Source organism: Echeneis naucrates, chromosome 5 (assembly GCF_900963305.1).
Source record: "Echeneis naucrates chromosome 5, fEcheNa1.1, whole genome shotgun sequence".
In the NCBI taxonomy this organism is placed as follows: domain Eukaryota; kingdom Metazoa; phylum Chordata; class Actinopteri; order Carangiformes; family Echeneidae; genus Echeneis; species Echeneis naucrates.
The window spans coordinates 13,618,519-13,637,901 of NC_042515.1; the positions used below are offsets into that span (position 1 = coordinate 13,618,519).

At 41.2% G+C, this 19,383-nt stretch overlaps 1 protein-coding gene across 2 annotated transcripts; it reads left to right on the forward strand.

Moving 5' to 3' along the window:
- The first annotated feature begins 12,562 nt into the window (after positions 1-12,562).
- Positions 12,563-18,329, forward strand: ip6k2b (inositol hexakisphosphate kinase 2b). 2 transcript variants are annotated; one of them, XM_029502861.1, is made up of 6 exons: positions 12,563-13,144; positions 15,631-15,862; positions 15,968-16,146; positions 16,294-16,469; positions 16,569-16,929; positions 17,011-18,329. In XM_029502861.1, exons 1-6 carry the CDS (start codon positions 12,931-12,933, stop codon positions 17,181-17,183), a joined length of 1,335 nt encoding a protein of 444 aa, XP_029358721.1. In that variant the 5' UTR covers positions 12,563-12,930; the 3' UTR covers positions 17,184-18,329. The 2 variants fall into 2 exon arrangements, with proteins under 2 accessions (XP_029358721.1, XP_029358720.1); XM_029502860.1 differs by having other exon boundaries at positions 16,569-18,329.
- The last annotated feature ends 1,054 nt before the right edge of the window (positions 18,330-19,383 follow it).

Below are 19,383 nucleotides of genomic sequence, written 5' to 3' on the forward strand. Positions count from 1 at the left end.
CTCCTGTTACAGTTCCCATCAAAAATCTGTTAGTTTCTGTCTTTCCACCTTCAAAATGCTGATTCATAAAGTGAAACATTTATTTAATATTGATCTTGCCATGATGTCTGTAGTCAAGATGCTTCATTTCATATTCCTTCTTATTGTACGATTTTGTGAGATGTATAAAAGGTTAAGCAAAGTATATTGTAACTTGGATTCAAGTGCTTTCACGCACTCACTCTTATTCCACCACTTATCCGTTTACAGGTCATGTGGCAAGTACGTTAAGCAAATGTAATATTAAAACATGGATGTAAGCTCTGTGACAGGTTTCTGAAGAATAGTTTTGAAACTAGTTTTTGAGATTGGGTTGCTCCATCATTGCCATCTAGGTAATGCCTAGCTATGTATGCAGTGAATGTACACCCATCTGACAATCAAAGTGGCCCTGCCCTGAATTATTCCTATGAACATTAGGTTATATAAAGAAATTGTCTCATGAAAAGGGGAATGAACTATAGAGACCAAAACTCATTTTTCGTTTATCCATACTTTAAAATTTGGCACTTCAAAAATGGAAGTCTATGTAGATTGACTGCCTTTGGAACCAGACATAAGGGGCCATTTACAGTTGTTGGCACTTCCTGATCAGCCTTGAAGGTTGGTCTTTGCTTTTATTATGTTTACTCACAAACTCATTAACTGTTTCTTGACAGCATTTCTTAGTAATTCCTTACCAGGAATTTAATTGTTTGGATCATAAGTGGTAGCTTTGGGAATACATGAAGCTCTGGAGCACTCCACTAGAAAGATTTCTTATAAGCAGTCCTGGGAACAGATGAACCAAGACCTCTTTTCCTCTTAACTCTAACCAGAAAACTCTGGGATGGTATTTCCAAATGGATGCTGATGTAAATTGTGACTCACTCAAAATCAACAAACCCATCTGGACGATGATTTAAGAACATCATCAGGTACTCAGTTAGAGAACAGTGGGTGCACATGTTGGCAGATTTATATACCACATTAAGTGATGAATAAAACTTGTGATCCTGAACTGCTACATTGACCTGGCTTATTGTTGTTGGGCACTCACTTCCTTGGGACAGACAGTAAATACAGCCACAGAGTCATAACAGTCTAATCATTAGTATGGAAGTACTGACTGGCAAGGGCCTTCGTTGGAAACAAACTACACTGGTGTAGAAGGTTTTTTTGTCTAAGCTGGTATTATAATGACAGCTGTTGTGTCCACACAAAAGTATTCTTATGGCATAGCAGTGTGAGTAAAGACATGAGATGTATTCTATTTCTCAGCCTGCCAGGAAACACAATGTCCCATATAAATATACAGAGAGGAGAATTTACAGTCACACACAGTCTCATTTACATTTTAATAACTCTGTGCCTGTGGGAGCTGTGGCTGGAGACATTATGTTTCAGGGATGTCCATACATCCATTATTTCCCTCCATCTATCCTTGCATTTCTCGTGAACACGTTATTTCCACCATGCCTTGACGGAATGGTAATACAGCCAGTACCAAATTGAGTTCAACTCAAGGAACTAATTGAATAAAATTTGGTGAACATTGGTCACAGGTCAAAGACACTAACTCTAACTCCCCAATCACATTTTCACATTATTCAAGAAATTGTATATTAAGATGTCTGGAATTGTCAAATCACAATTTTCTGCATTTTAGGTTACATTCAATGCTGTAGCTTTGGAAGAAGAAGAGGATATTTTATCTAAATTACAAATTGCTTCAGCTCCTGTTCTTTGTGGAGGCATACAACTCCAGGGTGGTGATTCTATTTCTTAATATCAAGATATCCCAAGTATTATTCAAAAATTTGATTTAAATTCATGGAAATATGACAGTAGACCATTCCTGCAATCAGAGTTGACATACCAACTGTACATCACTCAAACAAAGAACAAGCAGAAAGACATCGTAACCTTGACCTTGTGTGTGAGATTGTATCAGGTTGTGTTTTTATTTTGCTCAGCCTCTGACTGACTCAGTAGAAAGTAGCTCCTCCTGTTTGCCTGTTGTCTCTGTCCATTTCCTTCTTATCTCTGTTTATGAAGTAGGTTCATAAAACTCTGGGATAAGCTGAAGCATCATCGATTTGTGCAATTTCTGTAGAAACCCACTAGCTCTTAGCTAACCTCATAACCCAAAACACAAACATTGCGGCACTTACCAGAACTGCTTAGATGTGTTTTAGCAGTACTTAAGCTGTGTTGATCCACAGAAACTGGTAATCTGCTCCCCTCAAACTGTGCACGTTTAAGGGTCACACTTTAGCTTACTTGAATACAAACAGCATTGTTAACACAGGTAGATTTGTCCAGTATAAGAGACTTCAAATAGCAAATACCTGGAGAAATGTTTTGATTTTGCTAGTGATTCTCTGAAGATAATTTTATGCTTTATAGTGGCTTTAAAATTTCCACTGCAAATCAAGAGATACTTGCCTGCCAGGAGGTGGTCCTGACTATTTAAGCGCTCAAAGTGTGAAAATGTGAATATTTTCAGGATTAGTTTCTACATTACATGCATTTCCATTGCATGTTTGTATTCCCAGGGCACTGGTATGAGATTTTTCTAAAAATATACTTAATTAAATTGATCAAAATTATTGTGTGACAATTGTTATGGGGGTGTTTTGGTGACTTCAAGAGTGTAAATGCAGAACAATGAATTCTGTGAAACAAAATCTACAACAATGTGTATATACTGTTTTTGGGCAACAAATCATGTATTAAAAGCATAAAATAGAGTCTCCTTATTTTTATGCTCAGCATATTGGAAAGCATGCTTTGTGCCCGCGTTTGCATTTGAAAGGCCACCACCTCTGAATGTCCTGTACTCTGTTAATGTACTGTAAAGTCATGGGGTTCAGATACAAGCTAGAGTCAATTTGCTGGACTGTTACATAATATCATGGTAGTACACAAGGCCTTCCATCTCACTGAAACACTCTGCACATATACACAGGCTTGTGCGCACTCAGGCCACATACGCACACATGCTCTCATACCATTGATATGTGAGGGAACTGCAGAAGCCCTTCACATCTGCAGACGGAGCACAATAACATGCTCTCTAAGTTCAGTCAAGTGGGGAGGAGTCTTGATTCTGGCTTGCAACAAATGATGTTTACCATGTTTTTTGTGGAAAGCGAGAACTGTCTTGTGAGCGAGAGAAGTGTGTACAAAGGTGAGGACATTTGTGTCTGTGACCGATTTGTCCAAAAATAATCCAAGTTACACTATTGGCCACCCACCAAAACAAACAAAAGACCTATAGCAGCACTGCATCTCCTACCCTCGACTCAACAACTCATCCACTTTCCAGTCATTTTAATCCAATTTGACAAGTTGTCTTCAGATTCCAAAAACTGAAAGAAGCGAATAAGAAGTTAGAAAACATATAAAACTGGTTCTGCTTGAGCTGAAAGTTTGAACCTCATAGTACTAACATCTGACCTAATGAACTTAAGTTTCATGGAAGTCCTTGAATGGTAAATGTCTCCTGGCTTTGTTTGTTTTGGGCTGAACCTTCAATGTGTGCAAATCATGAGCTCAGAATATAAATTGTGTGTGTGTGTGTGTGAGAGAGAGAGAGAGAGAGAGAACGCTTGCATGAAAATCAAAATATTATGGTTTTAGATTTTGGCAGTCTCAGGCGCCACGTGACATCTTGTTAAACACGTGGAAAGCAAGAGCACTGGAATTGTTTTCATAAATGTGACTTTTTTTCTTCTTTTTTTTTTTTGCTCACGCTGCATACTTTGGTCATATGGAAGTTGTTAATGTACAGTGAGCCAAAGGGAGAAATGCAGAGCTGCACAACTACAACTACACAGACTCGTAACAATAATAATGTGTTTTCGACTCATCTATCTTATCAAACCCCTCTCAGTTTCAAAGTAGACTATTCTTATTATGACTTTATTATTTAAATTAGCTTTTTGGTGTTTTAGCTCAAAGATGACTGTTTACACCTCTCCCCTTTGCTGTCTATTAACTAGAGAGCTGCAGGGAACATACCAGAGATAAAGTTGCTCATGTTTCTCCCTTGGAAAAAAAAAAAAAAAAACTTCATGAAAAACTCATGTATAGCATGAGGCTTGAAAGGTTGTTTTCTTTTTCCTTGGAGTCTCCACCCACCGAGCTTTTTGGGTATGCAGGAGTCTACTGTATGTCGCTAACAGTGTTGTACTGGATCCAGTTTTGGTTTAAAGTCACCACTAAGTTGAACAGCATGAAATCAAATTTGTATCGCAAACTATGTTAATAAGCTAAATAAGTGCTACTTTTTTCCTGCACCACAAAACAGAACCAGGTTGTTGATTTGAGTGGCACCAGGCTTCTTTGGTTTGGTTTTTTAATTGGCTTGAAAAGCATAATAAGTATTTGGCCATAAACTTCTAACCACGCTACTTGCACTCGATTCAGATTCAACTGATCCGAAATATCAAAGGAAAAAGACATGAGTGATTCCTCAGTATTGTTGGTTTAACCTTGTTTTGTTGTATTCAAGTGCACACATGATGAGACATGCTGTTTTCATTTATCTATGCAGGCACATGTGTAGCAGTTGCTCTCAGGAAACCACGTGAGTGTTGCAGCCCACTCCTAAATAGCAAAGGCACTGACAGCTATTTGGACTTTGTAGGTGTACAGTGAGAGGCCACAGAACAAGTATTACTATGATTTTGGAGAACCTTGTTTTATTAATAGACTGAAATCCTCTCTACATTTAAACCTCTGTGTGTGGCAACGTGTACATTCACACAATGTCTACAACAAAGACATGCCCTTTTACACTTACACTTAAATTAGCATTACCTCTTCAAATTGTACTTTTAAAAAACTAAATGTGAGAGAATTTACATTCAGATAAAGAAACTGCATTTCTTTTCCATCAAAGAATCAATGTGATATGTCTTGCTTTTAAAACATTGGCACATATTTGGTTTAAATTCCATGTCTAACTGTACACGGAAAACAAGAGAAGAGTTCAATGATATCACCCGTAAAAAATTACACAGTTTACAATAAACTGCAAAGGCAGATTGGGTGGTGAATTGTTCACAGTAGTAAGGGGGAGAGTGAAATATGTAAAATTTGCACTAGCTGATGATGATTCATTGTACTCCAGTTGTCCAAGAGTGACACCTAATATCCCTCGACTTTAATGGGATGTAGATGCGACAGTGGGCCAGACAGGAGGGCTGGGGGGGCGGGATGGGGGTCTGTCTGAGGCGGGGCACGTGGAACAGACTTGGTGCAGCAGCTTGGAATGTACCCCAAGGCCACATGAAGACCTGGAAAACCAAAACCTGGACGAGGGGCATGGAATCTACCCATTTATGTTTCCAGCTATTAGGGGAACAAGTTTGGGAAGTCATTACTAATGCACAGTATCTCCTAGAGGTCAGGAGTCAAAGGTAAATTTAGAAAGGGTGTGGCAAACCTGACTGGTCAGAGATTATTTAAAAAACAGATCTAATGGGCCATCAGGCAGGAGCCACAGAGGCTGTACATGCACTGATGAACATCTACGTCCTGTTTGAGGTTATATATGGAGGGTTATGAGAGAAGACTTATGAGATAGGTAGACAGCTTGAGCAGGGGACAGAGCTGTAGTTGACATTTCAATGCTGGAATTAGACTACCTCTGGAAATATGCTTTTTCAAACCATACTACATCCCCTTACAATTTACCACAACCAAATAAAACCTTGAATGTCTCTTCCCACACAGCTCACACACATGCTGTCCTCTCCAGACTGTTCCCATGGTGATGTGCTGGTGCAAAACTAGCATTGATCTTCTGTGTGTAGAAACTGGGCCACAACACTGGACGCAAGCATGTGTGCACTGTGCACAATTGACAGAAATGTAGACTGTCACACTCCCTGTGATTTGTTTGCTCACACACTCAGTCAGTCATTTCTCAAAAATGTCTCCATGCATCGGGCTGCAGCGTGACTTGTATGTTTACAAACATACCCCGAGGGCTCCCACCTTGAACCAGCCAGCCCTCCCTGCAGACTGAAGAGAAGGACTCAGTTGTTTCCTTCAAAGTGGGTCAGGGTCTAGATGGTTGTTCACTGACAAAGCTGAAGGTGTGAGTGTGATAGCAGGGTATTATCTCCAACAACTTAAAGGCTGTAGTGTGTTTAAACATGGCACCTGCTGACTGCATGCATTTATCTTTGCCACTTATAAGGCTCTCTGCAATGACTGTTTAATACACCATATATATTTGTACATTTTGTAGCAATTTAATGAATGATTTTCAGTTTTCCCCCTGCTTGTAACCCACAAAAGATGTTGCCTTATAGGGACCACTAGTTTTTCCCTCCCATCTGTATGTGATCATATTTTGATTATCAAAATAAACTGTGAAGTTACCCTGAGAACCATTGAAATCAAAATTATTAATTTCCATGAAAATATGAAGACTGACAAGTCTTGATTGCTGGATGTTTGTGGGTTTATTGCTGAGGCTTTTGTATTGGTATTTGTGAAAAAAATGCCTGGGACCATAAAGGAAGCCCTACCTTTGAGCTTTGTTATTTACTCACTCTGTATTGCTTTGACTCACGTTTTATGACTGTATTTTCTCAAGCCATATATCCTCATTGCTAACTCGGAACTCAGAATCAATCATGTTTGTCACTGACTCATAAAGAAAGTACAGCAATTTATTGTATCTTTACTGAGACTTATCACAAACAATACTTATAATGTTAATGTAAGACAGTCTCAAAAGTAATTAAATAGGCTCATCCGTTTTTGCTGTTGATGCGTCATTATAATCATGGCACTTGCATTCTGGATGATGAGCAGGTGGTTTTATTGTATTTTTATCATTGAGCTCTAAGTGTCTTGTGATGAAATACATTTTTGACCAGATAAAAACGTAGAGGGAGAACAATGAAGAGCATGGGCTGGTGGTGGGAATGGCAAGAGTAAACAAGGTCGTCCTTGACTTGCCGGCGGTTGTCAGAGTGCCAACAACACTCATCACTATCAACGCACTCATTGAGTGGCCCGCAGCTGTAAATAAAGGCGCATATAGGCCCACCTCCCCCTACTTGTGGCAAATTCTTACACACACCCATGTTCTAATTCCTCACGTGTCTGGGACTGAGGGGGAGGGCTTAAGGATCCATTGAGAACTGAGTTGCCAAGTTGGTAGAATAATACTCATGTAATGTCTTCCACATAGGAATTCCACATCTTACCTCACCTCAACACCAATAAATCCACAACACTGTCTTATTGTATGATGTCATGCGTACCTGCATACTGCACAGTAGTGATGTGATAGTCCTATCTGAGTATGTCTAACATTGTGAAAGTTGTGGAGCTCTGCTCAAATCCATCATCTGTGTGCTTGAAGCCTTGCTCTCTATTCTTGTGTGGCAGCTGTAGTGGGTGTACGATGACTACTGTGTTGATAAAAAGCCATGCATTATCTAACACACATGGAGGAGGTTGTTGGATGTTGCATCACTGCTTTGTCTCCTAGCTGGATATAGAGCCCTGGACCTATAGTCCTGTGGCATTGACCCATGAGATGAGCGTAAAGCCATGTTAAACTGACACAACACTGACGCACCAGTGAGGCTAGAAAGACAAAAACCCATGAACCCATGAACACATGAAGAAAAAACTTATTTGAATCCTTCATATTGAATGCAACATTGTGTGACTCACGGAGTCACTGTTTGTCCGAAACAGCAAGAAAAGGTTAAAGTTTTATTTCAGTTTCAAGATTAGTGGCTCAATGATGCACAGAATCCAATCATGGCTTTTCTGGGCTGCTTTCATTGTCTCCTGTAACATCTACTGCATACCAAACTGGTCTTTTTACATTTCTGAAAGTACTTTCAATTATATATTTGTATCTTCTCTACTTTCTTTACATTTGATGAGAGTCTTTTATGCTACAAAATCCCTCACTGAGCAGACCATTTGAGCCCTACTCAACACCTTTGCAATCCCAAAACAAACTCTTTCACATGGTAAAATGACACTGCTGTGGCTTTTTTCCGGTAAAATGGGCTGGCATGATGAAGCCCGATTTGTTCCGCTGATCCTTGAATCACAGTGTCTGGGAAGCCCATAGCGTATCCTGTAACACACAATTTATTAATAGCCAAATTTCACATTAGACTATCAGGGAGTCACTGCCTGTAGGCCCAATATAAAGACAGGGGTGGGTGCCCTGTTAAGGGCTGATTGTTTAATCCCTTTGTTGCTAGGTCTGGGATTCTTTCTTCCCATTTCTAATCCCAACACAGAACTGGAACATCAGAGATTAGTACACGATTAGGCTGTAACCGTCCACTGACCTGAGCTTGCCTACAGTACCTCAGCTTTGTCTAGTCGCGCAAACCAGTCAGACCTATTAGGTCGACTGCCATTCACAAAGAAATTTCTATCTTGGGCCTGAAGCTTATTTGTTGAGCGTTAATCCTTTACCCTACACTGAGCAATGCCAGAGAAGGCCCACACACGAGAATGTGGCACTCGCAATTTACCCACTGACCTCCATTGTTGACTTGCAGTATAAATGTTCGGTATTAATACAGTATTAGCGCAGACATTATTCTAAGCCTACAACAGTGATGCATGTCTCCCACCATTCAATTCAATTCAATTGTAAAATATTGGTTTAGAGCTCTACACCACAGAAAATGTCTGTATTGTCGCTTCTATGTTATCTTACAATGGCCTGCAATGTTCAACTATGATAACAAATTCAACAATATTTCTACTAGGTGCCTAAATATCAGTTTACTGAGATGCATGTTATGTTGTTCTTTGAGATATAGATGACGCACAGCGAAGACAGGAAGTTTAGGCTGTCTTAATGTTTTCACGATTGTTGAACTTTATGGAAAATAAAAAACAGAGGCTTCTCAATTATTCCACTTTATTGATAAAGCAAAAACCTTTCCTCATCCAACTCTGCCATATTCTGGTCTGTATAGCATGCTGCATGTTCCATGATTTCTACTGGGTACATTTGTGTTGGACACAACTACAACTTGTTCTGCTGTTAGCCTTGCAATTAATACGCGGAAATTTCTATGGCCATAAAATGTTTCAAGAGACATATGTTCTGCCCCCATAGCAGTAGATTGTGCAGCCTCTCAGCAAAATAGGTCTTAAAACCATGAGTGTATATGAATGTATAAAAACATAGATGATGCATTGGGCACCAGACATGTTTATTTTTCCAAGTAGCCAACTATTAATGTACTGCAATGTAAAACTCCACTGGGAATTACAATATATTTATAATCTGGGGTGGACAGTAATGAAGTAAATTTACTTGAGTACTGTACTTAAGTACAGTATTATTTTTTGGTCATACCTTTACTTTCACTTCAAAACATTTAAAGGACAAATATTGTACTTTTTACTCCACTACATTTCTATCTATGCTCTCGTTACTCAGTGCTTTTGCACTAGTCTAACATTACTGTTTATTGTTTTTAATTATAATTGTTTTTGTACATCTCTATGTGTGTTCCAGGTAAGAATATGGCCACAATGTATAAGCCTCATCCAACCTGGGATTATTTAAGCAATGCATCACGATACACCCAACGCGAACCAAAGGGACGAAAACCCTCTCAGTGTGGTATAATGAGTGTATACCACGGCCTGAAGTCATGTATTGCTTTTATAAAATGGTAACCAATAATGGAAATATGAAAGAGGAATACATAAACTATTTAATGCAGTTATTATTTAATCAGAAATACATATTATCCAATAAAAATAGTCCCACCTCTCCTGACGTTATTCCTCGTCTTTTTTTTGGGAGAAAGTCACTGTTCAATCCACTCTCCCGTTGTCAACCCTCCCAGGAGGTGAAAGTTAACCTTAAACATGTGAATTAAACTAATTTAGTCTATTTGTTAATTTCATCACAACACCACTGCTAATCAGCTCCGCATGTCATCTTTTGCTCTGCTTTTTTTTTTTTTTAAGACAGGCACTCCTCAATCCATTAATCCATCGTTAGCCCTCCCTGGAGATCAAAGTTAATTGTGAACATGTTTACTTGTTAATTGTTAATGCCGTCTAAAAGAAAACGTAAAAACCAGGACAGCAGACCCATTTGTCCCCCCCATATCGGCAGGCCTGGACCCGCCCACTGACTTCAATGGGTGACAGATAAAATAAATTCATGAAGCACTGCACAGGACCATGAAATAATGAATTAAATAGTGAAGTAATTATATATATTTTACATTTATTGAACTGGCATATTAGATTCTGTCCCCTTTTCCTTCATAAATAAGTCATCTCGGTGGGTGAGTCGTTCTGTTTTTCCTGGTCCATTCTCTGATCTGATCTGATCTGATCTGGTCTAGTCTCTGGAGGGGTCCTGTCTCTGGTCTAGTCTCTGGAGGTGTGCCGTCACCGCCATCCTTCTTGCGGGGCGGTAGTGCTAACCACTACGCCGTGCAGCGCTAGTTTAAACGACAGAGAAAAAATTGGTTGATCAGCATTCTACATTTGCATTTTTCATTTCATCATTTATCCCAAACTGGGAAACAGATATTTTATTTATTTATTTATTTATTTATTATAAATATGATAGATATCTACTTTATTGAGGGAAGTTCACTTACATGCATCACTCGCACAAACAATAAGACATACAGACATGCTGCCTCACCTTAACACTGAAATGTGCTTTACTTCTCAACATGAAGACAAACAGCTCGTTTTTGTAGAGATGAGGTGATAAAAGGGTTACAAACACAAAATAGGCTCAGCAGTGGGGAACTATGCTGAAATGTATGCTGATATTGTGGCACATCAGACATTGTGCTAGAACAGCTGGTTAATATCCACACAGCTCCACTTTAGGGGATCCGACTCCGGGTCTTCTGTCCTCAGTCTCTCATTCACTTGTCTCATGGCCGCTGCGCAGTGTGACCGGCCTGAGCATTCCCCTTTAAGGAGGTGGCTTTGTGGGTAATGTGTGACGTAGTCAGCACATAGTCATGTTGTGTTGTGTGTTTGTCCCTCTCTCCGGTGAATGGTGTGAGAAGTAACGTAAACTGTAGCCGCTGTAAGCTTTATAGTCAGTGTGATGAAACTCATAAAAGTCCTGTGTTGTGATGTTGGAAGGAAGAAAAGAGCTGAATAAAGCCGGTCCATGTGTTCCATCTACTCCGCCTCTCCTCTTTTGTGTGTGCGAGATTAGCCTGGACTGCTAGTTACCATTGTCAGCGTCAACAGGCCAAGCTCAGGTGAAACACGACTTAGCTTTATAACTAGCTATACTAGCATAAGCTGAGCTAGCTAAAGTGTGGAGCCGCGACTCTAACTCACTAATTCTCGCCTCCAGTTTTGCCATCATCCTGCATATATGAAAAGAAGTACTATCATCAAAGGAGGCAGAGGAGGAACTAGACATGGAGCACACAGGACAGTCTATTAATCAAGGTGAATAGTAGAGACAGAAACACAAGGTAACACAGCACAACCAGCAGAGACCGGACCCCCACAGACCTCCCAGAGTTTGAGACTGTGTTCATTGTGTCCATATAAAATATGTTTTGTACAGATGAGAGACTAGACCAGACCTGCTCCAACACACCTGATTCAAATGAGTGACTCCTGATCAGACTTCAGCAGAGCCTGATGGCAAGCAGGTGTGTTGGAAGTGTGTTATATTATAATACACTGTAGCACGTAAATGCTTCAGAGTTGTCAGTGTACTTTTCTGACTAGACCTTGTGGATCATGTTATTTTCTGTAGTATCTGTAGAAATATGCAGTCCTTTTAGCTTTTTTAATAGAGCACTAATTTACCATTGGATATGGTGTAATGGTTGCATGCAATACTTGAGTTCCAATAATGATAAATATCCAGCATGTAAATAATTAGTGCCTACAGCAACATGTAAGTCACATAATTTACAGGGAAATTCGACCAAATTTGATTCTATTTTAGCAGTCTCCCATCTCTTCCTGCCAAATGATGTGAACAGTATCAGTCTTGGCTGCTGGACTCTGGTGTTTGGGGAGTTCTGCGCTATTTATACAAGTTAGCCTAATACATCAAATTTCATGGATTTACTGTTCGAAATCCATTTTCAGTGTTCCACTCATACATTGCTTTCACTTTAACTTGCAAACGCCTTTTACTGGAACACAAACTCCTGACAAATAAAGCTGTGCAATTTCGAGCTCGTTTTTTGCCCTCAAATTTAATTGTTACATTTTGCATCCAAGGAAATTTGATTTCGCAAGCGCAAGGTTAATTTTAACACACAACCTGGAGCTGGTCTCGGAGGATGGGAGGCTGTTGTGTTTTGTGCCTGGTGTTTTTCCTGTCCTACCCTCCCCCCTGTTTTCGCTCCTTCCTCTTTGTTTGCTTGATCTGCTTGATCCTGTCCGAGGCGCCTTGTCTCCTCCCAGCGACAACTGCCGCTCCGTGATTGGCTGGCTGCGGGAGGGGCGGGGCCTGCAGGCTGTTTTTCCAGTCTCAGGATGAACGTCGTCGTCAGTTTCGGTAACAGACTGTCATGGCGGTCGGCTGGTGTGTCCTCTGAAAACGTTTTAAGCAGGTTTTCTGGCGACAGAAGTAGCCTCTTTTTTTTTTTTTAATCACACATTCAATCAGAAAATATCCAGCCCGGTGGAGGAGTTTTATAATTTGTCCTACGTCAAGAGAAAAAAGGGAATAAGGGATTTCCAAGTCCGGCTGTGTCCTTCCTGTTCAGCCTTTTGTTTTTCGGCCCTCCGCTCCCGCAGGCGACCAGCAGCGCCCCCTCCCGGGCCAGCAGGGACAGTCCGAGGATAGGGAGCCAGGCGAGCGGCCGCGTTTCTTGCCTCCCGTGCGACGTGGGTCCCCCCAGCTCAGCTGTCCGATGCGGAGTGAGGATGAGTCCCGCTCTGGAAGCCCTCATGCAGGCGGACGGGACTCCTTATCCCGGGAAAGGGGTGATGCTTGAGCCCTTCGTGCACCAGGTGGGGGGCCACTCCTGCGTGCTCCGCTTTGGGGAGCAAACCATCTGCAAGCCCCTCATCCCCCGAGAGCACCAGTTCTACAAGAGCCTCCCCCCAGAGATGAGGAAGTTCACCCCCCAGTATAAAGGTAAGATCTCCATCACGCATGTTTTGTGCCCTGCATTGATCCTTTCTGTCTTCTTCCTCCCTGTGCTGATGGTTTGTGATGTATAATTCATTCTGGGCTGCATTTAACATAATTAATGGCTTGGGAAAATGCATCTGTTTCGATCTTGAGACTGTTTCATAGCTGAATGCTGGTGTTTGGTTGTTGCATAGACTTGCAGAATGTGGCGTGCACAACAAAACAAGATGTAATGTATGTTGATATTTATAGTCAGATGCATTCCTGTTTTCATACGTTGTGACTTGTGCACACTCCTGTTGGCAGACACTGCATCCGGAAAACTCATGTTGGAAGAGGGGTTTCAGGTAGCATCCAAGCTGATGGCCTCCTGCCAGGGAAACGAGGTGGCCAGTGGGCTTTTAAGTGGCCTGTCTGGCTATAATGAAGGCTATGGTGTCAGGGTGAGATAGGGTTCAACAGGGATCAAAAATAAATGGGGCTGATCGCTAAGGCACTAATTTACAAGCTGGTTGATGAGATTTCAAGGTCTGGTTTCATTTCCATTACAGACGCATGGACATAAATACCCATTTTAACACACGTTCATACCTATAATTGGAATATCAGACTTCTGGATGGGTCCATGCCCATCCAGACAATGACACCTAGAACATGCTGATACCGACATCTTGCAGAATCTTCAGATTTTATGGGGCTCAGTGACGTAGGTAAGACGTGCAAGGTGTCTGACTTCTCAGTAATGCAGCATGGGGCTATAAAAAGATTCCAGAGCAGCATCAGGATTTGGAGACCAGATAGTGGACTTGTGGGGCTTTACAATGCTTCTCACTGCTGATGCTCTCCTGTCTCTTACACATAGAACAATAAGAAGAGAGAAATAGCAAAATTAGACAACGAGTGCAGATAATACTGGGAACACTGAGGCCTTCATGAAAATGTTGATAAAGGGATCTGGGGATGGACTTGAAAGCTTTGAGACATAAATGCAGCCAATGTAGTATTGTCTGCATTCACTGTCAATCATGTTGGTTGTTCAGAGGATTTTAATTATTGTGCATAGACCTTGGAATGAGATGAGCTAATCAGAATTTTTCAATGTAAGAAATCAATAGTGATAGTGATCTGCAATAAGACCGACCTCTTGCTGATAAATTATTACCAATTATGTTATTAGGCTGTAATCTGAACCGTTACAGGTTTATTCATTTATGAGCCTTTCGATTGAATTAAGTCCAGATGACTCATAAATTCCCACACTCAGCTGCAGTGGTGTGATGACAGTGCACCTTTGAGTAGACACCAGTGTCTGTCAGAGTGGACTTTAGAGGCGGAGCTTCCTGCAGGCCAGTGATGTCAGTGAGCATGACATCAGAGAGGCCTTGGGCTGCAGAAGAAATGTGGATGCTGGGTCCTCAGGCCTGGCATGTTTTTTTGCAAATGTACATCTGTGCCTTCTGTAAACATGATCTTTTGTGGACTGTTTTCTTTTTTTTTTTCTTCAATGTAAAGTAGTCAGCAATGCTCTATTGTCCTTTGGCTTTTTTTATATATTAATATATATAAAACTTGTATTGCTGCATGCAGTTTACCACTTAGGATTTTGGCTGTTGTGTCAATATCTCTGCGACTTTCTCTCTTCATCTATTTTCAACCACATCACTTCTTCCGGTCCCTGGTTTATTTGTGTCAGCCGCTGCAGCTGTGACATTTGTTCTCAGTACTACACCTCTCTCACCATTAGATACGCAGCCCTTTATGTGGCTGGGGAGGATACAGGGGTACCTGTTTGTCAACTGTGTTAAAAAATTAACTTTGTTAAGTTGAACTGTCTTTCTTTAATCATTAAGATGATTGTAGAAATATCTGCTAGTCCTGTTTCCACCTTAATGGTTTGTATTTGTACTATTGTTTTGATAATAACTTTTAAGCGGACTATGAAATGTATAAAAAAAATCAAGCTGTATTTTCAAGCACAACGTCATTACTGTGGGCTGAATAATACATTATACTATGGTTATTTGAGTCTTCACTGCAGCTTATTTTACTGCTGTTTGATGTGTCTATGATTGTGGAAGAAGGGAGCTGTATTTCATTTCTCACGACATTGCTGACAACATGTAACTCTTTATTGTGAGTTTTTGTGTAGTGGGGTTTTTTGTGTTTTTTGTTTGTTTGCTTGCTTGTTTTTTTTTTTGAGGATGCTGCAGTTGTTTAATAAATGACCTCTCACTATGACAAATTTCATCCTTTTGTGTTATTTTTTGACTCTTGTTTTCTGACTGAGTGATATCAACACTCATTGTGCCTGGGCATCTGCTTTTAATGGCCTACTTTCATCTTTCACTTTGTGTTTGTGTGTACTCGTGACTTATGATTAGATGTGCTTTAAAATATAAACTTGAACATAAATAAATGTTTTTATTGGAAAATATGGAAATTATGGCCCCGAAAAAAGTAATAACCACTGTCCTTCTTTCCTCTCACAGGTGTGGTTTCAGTGAGTTTTGAGGAGGATGAGGAAGGGAACCTGTGCCTCATTGCCTACCCCCTCCACAGTGAATCAGGAGATACAGAAAACAACGATCCTTCAGCAGACTGTGAACCCAAGAGCAAGATGCTGAAGTGGAGCAACAAGAAGCAGTCTACTTTGCTGCTGGAGAATGACAAGTACAGCAAAGACAGATCTCGACACAGCCGTAAAGAAGATAAGATCATGAGGTAAGAAAGCTCGCCCTAGCACATTTGTTTTATTTGTAGTTTTGGTGTTATCATTAAGTTCTCTAACATTAAAGCTGACAATTTTCGGCATTGTCCCCTTTACAGTTACAACCGTGATGAGATGGTAGTTCAGCAGCAACAGCAGCAGCAGGCGGAGGTGCTCTACCTCAGCCTGGAGAAAGGCAATGTAGTGCCACAGATCAAACACAATCCCTGGAGTCTTAAATGTCACCAGCAGCACTTGCAGAGGATGAAGGAGAATGCAAAGCACCGTAACCAATACAGTATCCTTTCATGAGTAAACAGCAGATGTCAGTCCTCTCCATGTGCCGGGAAGTGCCAGTGTGATGATAAATTCATGAACATGCTGTTAGTTTGTGGGTCTGTGTTTGTGTTTGTGTTGTTGTGTGATCCTTGACTGCTTTTCACAGAATTTATCCTTTTGGAAAACCTGACGTGGCGCTATACAGTCCCATGTGTCCTAGATTTGAAGATGGGAACTCGTCAACATGGGGATGATGCATCGGAGGAGAAGAAAGCCAATCAGATCCGCAAGTGTCAACAGAGCACATCTGCCTCCATTGGGGTGCGACTTTGTGGCATGCAGGTATTGTAGAAATGCCACCCAGCTCCTCTGCATTTACAGTCAGCTGTGTTGGTTACACTGGGAAGTTTTAATACTCATTTTTCTGTGTGACTTCTGCAGGTGTACCAGTCAGACTCAGGACAGCTGATGTTCATGAACAAGTACCATGGTCGGAAGCTGACCCTCGCTGGTTTCAAGGAGGCCCTCTACCAGTTCTTCCATGATGGGCGTCGCCTGCGTCGAGAGCTGTTGTCCCCAGTGTTGCGTAGACTCCGTGAAATGCAAGCTGCCCTGGAGGCCTGCGAGTCTTACCGCTTCTACTCCAGCTCCCTGCTCATCATCTATGATGGAGACCCGCCCAGAACTCCCACTAGACCCAGACACCGTGGTGGAGAGGAGGGTGATGAGGATGAGCCATCAGACGAAGAGGAGGAGGAGGAGGAAGATGAGGAGGAAGAGGTGGGGGCCTTTGGGTTCCCTTGTTCCTCATCAGCAGGAGGCAGCACCAGTGTGGCTGCAGCAAGCGGGAACAGTGGCAGTGGTCGCTCCTCCCATAGCACAGGGGAGGCCAGCAGCCCCGTCGTGGATGTGCGCATGATTGACTTTGCTCACACCACCTGTCGGCACTATGGAGAAGACAGTGTAGTGCATGAAGGCCAGGACAGTGGTTTCATCTTTGGCCTCCAGAACTTGATTACTATTATTTCCCAACTGGAGGATCACAGTACTGACTGAAGCTGCACTGGTGCCAACATGGTCTGAATTTCTAAGGTGGGAACAGGCTCACTGAGCTGAAACCATGCTACTCCAAGGTGCATCGTCCTTATGCTCACATGGGGTCTGAACCTCCTTTGCTTGGAGGGAACCTCAGACGCCTCAGGGTCACGGGAGAGTCTGTGTGGTCGTTGTGCACTCTCCCTTACCTGCGAGAGGACAGGGCTGTCTGTGCCCTTACTTGCATTTTTCTCTTTCAGAGACTGCTCTTTTTCTTTGTTATTCGTGGTTGGAGAAATGTTGTGCAAGACAGTGGTCTCTCAACAAACGCCAGGACTCCTGTAGCATCCTCGGATTCTCCTCCTCTGGTACAGACAAGTTTTTTTTATTGTTAAATTCTCTCTGAGAGAGAAAGAGTGAGACAGGAATTACTGAAACTCGAATGTAGTTGTAGGAGCCTGATGTGGTGCTTTACCTGTGTTAAGATTTTGGGTTTTGTTTTTTTTGGATGAGGTTTGGACTGCCAGTCCACAACAGCATATTATTAGTGGAGAAAATGACTGTACAAGCTGACCATGGCTGGCTAGGTCAGCAGCCTTGTAGCAATCGACAATTAAGCTTCTAATAAGACGATTTTGTGTTCATAGTGATGTCTCTGAAGACCATCTTTACAAACATGGTTTGTGTGTCTATCAGGCACCTGGACTTACAAATATTAGTGGAAGAACAAGATTATTTAGGTTTAGAAGAAGGGATTTGCCTTGTTTTTTTTTTGTTTTTGTTTTTTTTTTTTTTCAAAAATTGTTCTCCCTGGTACATTTTTGTCTATAAACACAACATTTTGAAAAGGGGAGTGCAAAGGGGATGTTGTCCTTGATTTGTCACTGTCTTTGCTTTCATATGATTTTCTCTCCATTCCCACAACTTTGACTAAACAAAGAGAATTTATTGATTAAAACACTAGTTATAAAGACTATATAGAGACACTATTTATTTGAAAGTATTGTTTGAAAATGAAAAAAACAAACAAACATGGAAACAAGTACATTCCATATTACCACTTTAAATGTTCTGATAACTTTGATTTATTTTGTTATTGCAAGAGTAGATGCTGCTCTTGTATACACGTGTGTAAAATGTCTTGGATAATAAAAAAAAAAAAAAAAATCTGTGTTAATCTACTCTCTGTATACAGAGCTTTGAATCCAGCAGTACAGTGTTTGTACTTTTACAATATTCTGTTGTTCATCTTCATGTGGATTGAACTGAACTGATGCGTATTATGTCGGCTTCTCGTCAACTGAGGGGAAACATTGTAATGGCCAACTTCCACAGTTGGCAAAGACAATGAAAAAAATTATGAGGGAAAGGGAAAAAGAACATGTTCTAGTAGTTCATTCATCTTCAACCGCTTTATCTGTTCATCCGGGTCGTGGAGCTGCTGGAGCCAATCCCAGCTCACATTGGGCAAGGGGCGGGGTACACCCTGGACACGTCACCAACACACAAAGACAAACAACTGCTCATGCTCGCATTCACACCTACCGTCAATTTAGCGTCACCAGTTAACCTAGACATGCATGTCTTTGGACGGTGGGAGGAAACCCACACAGACACGGGGAGAACATGCAAACTCTGCACAGAAAGGCCCCAAGCTGACAACCAAACCCACCACCTTCTTATTGTGGGACTGCCGTGCTGCGCTGTTCTAGTAGTTATTTGGGTAAAATAATGAGTAGAGAGTATGACGCCGTCCAACCGCTGTAAAACACTCCTGAACGCTACCAAAACCATAAAATCAGTAGGCTAAGCATTTGACACTGATCAATGCTCAAGCGTTAAACGTACTTCAAAACCAAAATGACGATTTTTTGTTTTTTTTTTATATTATTATGAGACCTATGAAACTGCTGTGTGCACTTGAAATGTGTAATGTGATGATGCTGTGCAGGGTTGTTGACACAGCTGTGAATGAAAGAATAGAATTTGACTTTAGCCTTGAAGGCTGTAGTAGCCTTAACACTGCGCCAAAGTATGAGGGCCGTAGGTTACAGTATGAACTGAAACAACATGACTTGGTGCTGTGTAATTTACCTCATTTAGACAAATCCATGACAAGAGAACACGTGTTGGAATTTTTCTTTGTCTTTATGTTTTTCTCTCACACAGCAAAGATTGAAAGCCCTCCCATCCATGACTCGTCATAGTCAAGAGTTTTTTT

Bases quoted from the DNA above. Each gene is read 5' to 3' on its own strand.
- ip6k2b (XM_029502860.1), top strand. From the start codon at position 12,931: ATGAGTCCCGCTCTGGAAGCCCTCATGCAGGCGGACGGGACTCCTTAT. The intron at 16,147-16,293 runs GTATCCTTTCAT...TGCTTTTCACAG, and splicing joins AAAGCACCGTAACCAATACA to AATTTATCCTTTTGGAAAAC. The intron at 16,470-16,568 runs GTATTGTAGAAA...TGACTTCTGCAG, and splicing joins TGCGACTTTGTGGCATGCAG to GTGTACCAGTCAGACTCAGG.